General features: G+C 30.0%; 2 protein-coding genes across 4 annotated transcripts in view; one reads left to right on the top strand and one right to left on the bottom strand.

The window, feature by feature from the left end:
- LOC117179331 (DNA-binding protein MNB1B-like) overlaps positions 1 to 586 on the top strand; it is a 15,949-nt gene extending 15,363 nt beyond the window's left edge. For 2 of the 3 annotated variants that reach the window (XM_033370999.1, XM_033371000.1), the window contains one exon: positions 27 to 586. The gene's annotated coding sequence lies outside the window, so the exon portion shown is untranslated. The remainder of the gene's footprint in view (positions 1 to 26) is intronic. The other variant, XM_033371001.1, reaches the window with a different exon arrangement.
- The window catches only part of LOC117179328 (succinate dehydrogenase [ubiquinone] flavoprotein subunit, mitochondrial), a 20,835-nt gene extending 16,716 nt beyond the window's left edge, over positions 1 to 4,119 (bottom strand). Inside the window, exons 1-2 of the mRNA XM_033370995.1 lie at positions 3,917 to 4,119; positions 130 to 556 (exon numbers count right to left, since the gene is read on the bottom strand). Of these exons, the coding sequence (XP_033226886.1) occupies positions 130 to 556; positions 3,917 to 3,976 (487 nt within the window). The 5' untranslated portion in view covers positions 3,977 to 4,119. The remainder of the gene's footprint in view (positions 1 to 129; positions 557 to 3,916) is intronic.
- Positions 4,120 to 5,564: the final 1,445 nt, after the last annotated feature.

Below are 5,564 nucleotides of genomic sequence, written 5' to 3' on the forward strand. Positions count from 1 at the left end.
ATCTTCAATTTTTCTGAACATTTCAGACTGAGTTGGCACTTTGTTGGTCTAGATCTGAATTCGATGGACAAGTCTTTAATTGAAACGGAACAATAGTTGAGAAAAATAACGAAATAATAGAATATTTACCATCGGACGTTCTACTGAAGGGCATGCCACAGTTTTCTAGTTCAATGACAGCCTTGGGAGCTTCGCGAGTCATGTAGTGAATAGCGTCTTGGTCGCCAAGCCAGTCGGATCCTTTGACTGTGTCGTACATGTGCCATTGCCAGTTGTCATCTTCCATATTTCCAAGGGCAGCGTTGATGCCTCCTTGAGCAGCGACAGTGTGAGATCTCGTGGGAAATAATTTAGTGATTACAGCGGTTTTAAAACCTTCCGCGACTAGGCCATAAGCTGCTCGAAGACCGGCACCACCAGCTCCGACCACAACAGCATCGTATGTGTGGTCCACTAGAGGGTAGTTTTTTGATACCCCATCGGACACTTTTGCGTTTTTACCGTCCGGGGTGTAATGCAGTTGACGACTGGCAATCAGAGGTAATCCCAATTTGTTCTACAAATTAAATAAAGAAAAGCGATTACATGCATATAATATTCTTACTTTAGCATGTTGTGTGAAAATATAAATTTAATTTTTTCACAAGCTGTGGATCTAAATAATTGATTTATTGTTACCACATATAATACATGAAAACTGATAATTTGTAAGGAAATCGATAAAAACAAGAAAATGAAAAGAAAATGGTTCTGTTACTCAATTAATATGTTAAAATGTGTTTTGAAATAAATGTCACATCTTTTCTAACTTACAAGTTGGAAGTTTTGAGAAAAAACACGAATCAACAAAAAATGAAACAGAAAGAAAAAATGAATCGAGAGTTATGTATACATTGAAACTTTTAAATTGTATGAGCGTTAAAGAATATTTAAAAGAATTTTCAAAATGTAATCAAAATTTCGATTCAAAATATTTGAAAGCTACTTTTACGAAAGCAAAGTTAGAAATTGCAAAAATTATTAACAGGGAAATAAAAGTTATATCTTCGAGACTCGTATGATATCTTAATCAGAGATGATTAACATCAATGGATCATTATCTACACGAGAGCAATTCTATTCTGCGAAAATAATCATCTCATTCATTACTTTATCTTTTCCTGTGGTTAAAATTAGAGGAAAAATTGCCTACTCATGGCGCATGTTTTTATTTATTAGTACATTAATCTCTTCAAAATCTACGAAGATATTTCTTAACGTTTACTATTGATTGATTATTCAAAATGAAACAAGCAACATAAATCATCAAGCTTAAGTTTATAACTTGCTTATTCCCCCACAACTTCATTTTCAACACCAAGATTAAACAAAAATGTTATAAAAAATACTCCAAATAAAACATGAGTAAAAAGGTTGATATAGCTAAATTTAACTGGTATAATGCGTCTTTTCTGCAATCTAAAAAATTATTTGTGTACTGCTTTAAATATTGGGATTTAAAATAATTAAATACTAGATCAAGAATTAATATTCTGTTGTCAAAGAAAATTGTGCATCAAAAATATTTGTTTCAAAATTTTAGTTTTGGTCAAAAGCACTAGAATTTCCATAAATTGAAATAATAATAAATCCCAAATTACCTGCTAAGACTGTTATTTTAGATATTCCCATAAAATATTGAACTTCTCTCTTAAAAAATAAATCCAAATTTTATTTCTAAATTATGCTGTACAAAAAATCTTTTAATTAATGTTTAGCCGCGATCGAATCATTTCATTTTAGACTGGTTCTACACTTGAAGTAGCAAAACCACTCGAGGACAAAATATGTTGTTTTTAAAAGGCGTCACATATTTTTTTCGATTTGCCAAAAAAAACCCTAATTTTTTCTTTAAGACTCTGTAACTTTCGACTTTCATCATTTGTATAAGCTTTTTATTAGGGCTCACACAGAAAAATCGATTTTATGAAAAAAAAATTCTCCTGGTCACAAAACTCATTAAGCCCACATAAAACTCACAAAAATTTTTCCTTGTAAAAGAAAAAGATTGAACAAAAATTGATAAAAAATATAAGTGAGGGATTTTTGAGAAAGTCGACTTTGAATATTTTTAGAAAAATCTCAGCGATTTGGTTCATTTTCATCATTAAAAAAATTTGTCCCGCGAATTTAAAAAAAGACATTGAATGTCACCAGAAACGGAAAGAAAACGATAAATATTTTGCTCCAATTTTTTCAACAAATTATTTTTTTTTCAAATATTTTTTTGTTTTCTGAAAATTGAATATTATATATTTTTATGATAAAACATTGTTTCGAAATAATCTCATCCTGATTTCAATAATAAAGCAATCTTAAAAATTAAAAATATAATCTTATCAGTTAAAAATTGATTATACATGGATTAAATCTTTTTTCTGTGTTCTAAAAACTAATTTAAATAACTTTACACACTGAATTTTCATCATTATAACATGATTATAAAATAAAATGCCTAAATGGGGGGAAATATTTTGTCTCTGATTTTGGTGGTCTAATTTAAATGTAAATTAGTACAAGAAAAAAGGCGTTAAACAATTATTTGTACTTCAATGGCAATGGCAACTATGCTCGGAACCCTACTCCTAAATTTAGAAAATCGCTTTAAAGTTCGGAGAGAAAACAGCTTCTATACATCAAAATCATAAACAAGAGGAACAGCTGCAATACAGATAAAAGATGGAAAATTGATTCTTAACAAAGCCTTATCAGCTACACTCTAAGAAGTCTATCTATTTGCTTATTAAAGATTAAATTTCAATGATCAGTTAATTAAGCATTTGAAGGCAATTAGTATCATACAAAAATGGAATTGCGTAATTATTAAACTGACGTCTCCTCATTTACATTCATACGTTGATGAAAGTACAATTACCTCAACAAAAAAGTTGTCAAATATATGTACAACTTTATCGGAATGTAGCTATAATTTCAATTGCACAAGGACTCGCAACATGTTTCATTCTTAGACATTCATCTTTGCCAAAATTTATTTTAAATAAATTAATAGAAAAATGTAGTTTAATTTAAATGACAAATCTAACATAAATATTTTGAGAATTTGAAAAAATATATACTAATGAATAATAAAATAATTATTATAATGTTACTATAATTGTAATTCTAGCAAAAATATGATAAAATCTACAAAATTAAAAACTTGTTACATAACCCAAACAAATTTTTTCGACTCCGCTTTCTTAAAATAATTTAAATGCCAAATGAGATTTGTGGATGATTTATTAGGAAATATACAATTATAATACTTAATTGAACTTTGATATGTTGTGTCAAGCTTCAAAATAAGAAACTGATTACAGGTTTGGGGATAAAAAGAACGCAAAAGCAGCTTCTACAATAAACCATTATTTTCCACTTTTACAAATTGTAATGATCTTGAATCTCAATAAAGGGCCATTTAGAAACATAAACTTCTTTCAGTTTCAATCTCTTAGCATATTTATAAATATATTGCGCATCTCGACATATTGTGTCTGGCCTGTATCAGTGTGAAAACAGCCGCTCTAATATGAACGTAGGATCCATTATTCAGAAAGAAAATTAGTCTGGCAAGTAAAATGCCTACCAGGTAGAAAGAGACAGAGTCGGCATTTTACGCATCCATGTAGATACAGCTTTCAAAACAAGCGAGACCTGGGAGACTCACGAGTCGTCTGCTAAATCTACTTCAGTACCGTATTGTTAGAATTAAAACTTCGGATTTTCGATAATCGACAGAAATGTATTGTTCCGTGATTTGACAATAAATTGCACCCAGAGACTTACGCAATACAATTATAGATTCGAAAACGTAAAGAAGGTAGGGAATATTGTTTGAGTGATGGGAAAAAATTATGTAACTGAAAAAGCAGCTTACCAGGGTCGTTGTAGGGAAATTTTTAGCCAGGATGGTTGACACTTTTAGCATTCCGTTCATGATTGTTTAGGCCCAATTGTCGATAAAACGCCGATTAAATTCGACAATCTGCCAACCAGGACTAACCCCAATTTTTCACTTGCGCACTTCTCGCACGGCTATGTGAGTTTATTCGGAGCTGGTTGAGTACCGACTGAAATCGACGGGCAGACGACCTGCACTGCCACCAACGTAGTAAAAACAAAAATCCCACTCGCCTCTTCAATTCAAGTTTAATCAAGTTTTTGATTATTTCTAATACTTCTAGAAAAATTCAAATAAACTCATTTAAATGTAAACATTTCGTAAAGTTCCGAATTTGAAATAAAGTATGAAAATTGTAATGATATCTTCATTGGCGGGAAATTCAATTTATATTTTCATTGGCAGTAGTGTGCAAGTGGTTCTCATCCAAAATACTGATTATTATATGAAAAGATATATTTTATAACAGTTTTTATAGCCAGAAAAAAATACCTAAATAGTGCCTGTACTGTTAAGGATAGCATTCTTATTAATTTAATTATTGCACTACAATAATTAGAAATTTATTCTCAAATATTAATTGATTGCATTCATTATATGAAATGTGTTATAATTATAATAGGTGTTAAATTTGCCTTTCATATATATTTGCATAAGTAAACATGTTCTTAGATAATAGTCACTTGTATTTATATTCATAGAAAATGATATAATGCTAATTATGATGTGAATATTACATGAATAAATTTCGAAACCACGAAACTAACTTTGCCCCGAAAGTGAGGTTAGAATTAAACAAATTAATTTTAACGTAAAATGTTGATATAAATTGATCAAAGTTCAATACTGTATGATATTTTAATATAAATTTCGTATAAATAGACAAAGGAAGAACCGGAATTACAAAATTTGAATACAAAGTTTGTAACATTCTGGAAAAAATTCTGATTTTCAAACATTTGTATTTCGAATGTAACTAATCCAAAACAAGTGCTACAAATAAAGATTAATATAGTTATTTTAGTCTCTAAAAATACGAAAACAAAAATATGTTGTTTTTTTTACAGATCTTTGAAGTTTTTGCGTAAACACAAATGCACATGCGCAAAGTAAAGGCGCGGAAAAGAACTGATTTAAAAATAATTTTCTAAAGGGTGACTAAATTCTAATTTTTATAGTAATTGTAAGTACGTGGACGACTTTGAAGGGATCAGTAAATTCTGAATTTTCATTGGGAACTGTTGGTGACAAGGTTGTAAAAGCTTCCTATCTGTAGCGCGAACGCGATTCATGTCAGATAAGCTATAATCTAAAAGTAGAGTCGGGCCTCCAGCGTGGGGATTTATTATTGGACGAGTTAGAATAATACAAGCGGTATAATAACAGAAGAATCTGGATATGTTTTGGAAATTTATCAAACTTTGTAGATTGCCTCAATAAAATAATATATCGTAATAAAATTACTAAATAAGTCAATAAAAATTTAGGCCGTGGCTAAGTGTCCTGAAATTTCTGTACTACCAAAGATTAATTCATGTCATTTGAATTGAACTCAAGGTCAAGAAATCAAATTAATTCAAATAAATTAAATTGTTTGACAAGGGCGTACTTAGGATTTCGAATG

The sequence above is a fragment of the Belonocnema kinseyi genome, chromosome 9 (assembly GCF_010883055.1).
Source record: "Belonocnema kinseyi isolate 2016_QV_RU_SX_M_011 chromosome 9, B_treatae_v1, whole genome shotgun sequence".
Classification (NCBI taxonomy): domain Eukaryota; kingdom Metazoa; phylum Arthropoda; class Insecta; order Hymenoptera; family Cynipidae; genus Belonocnema; species Belonocnema kinseyi.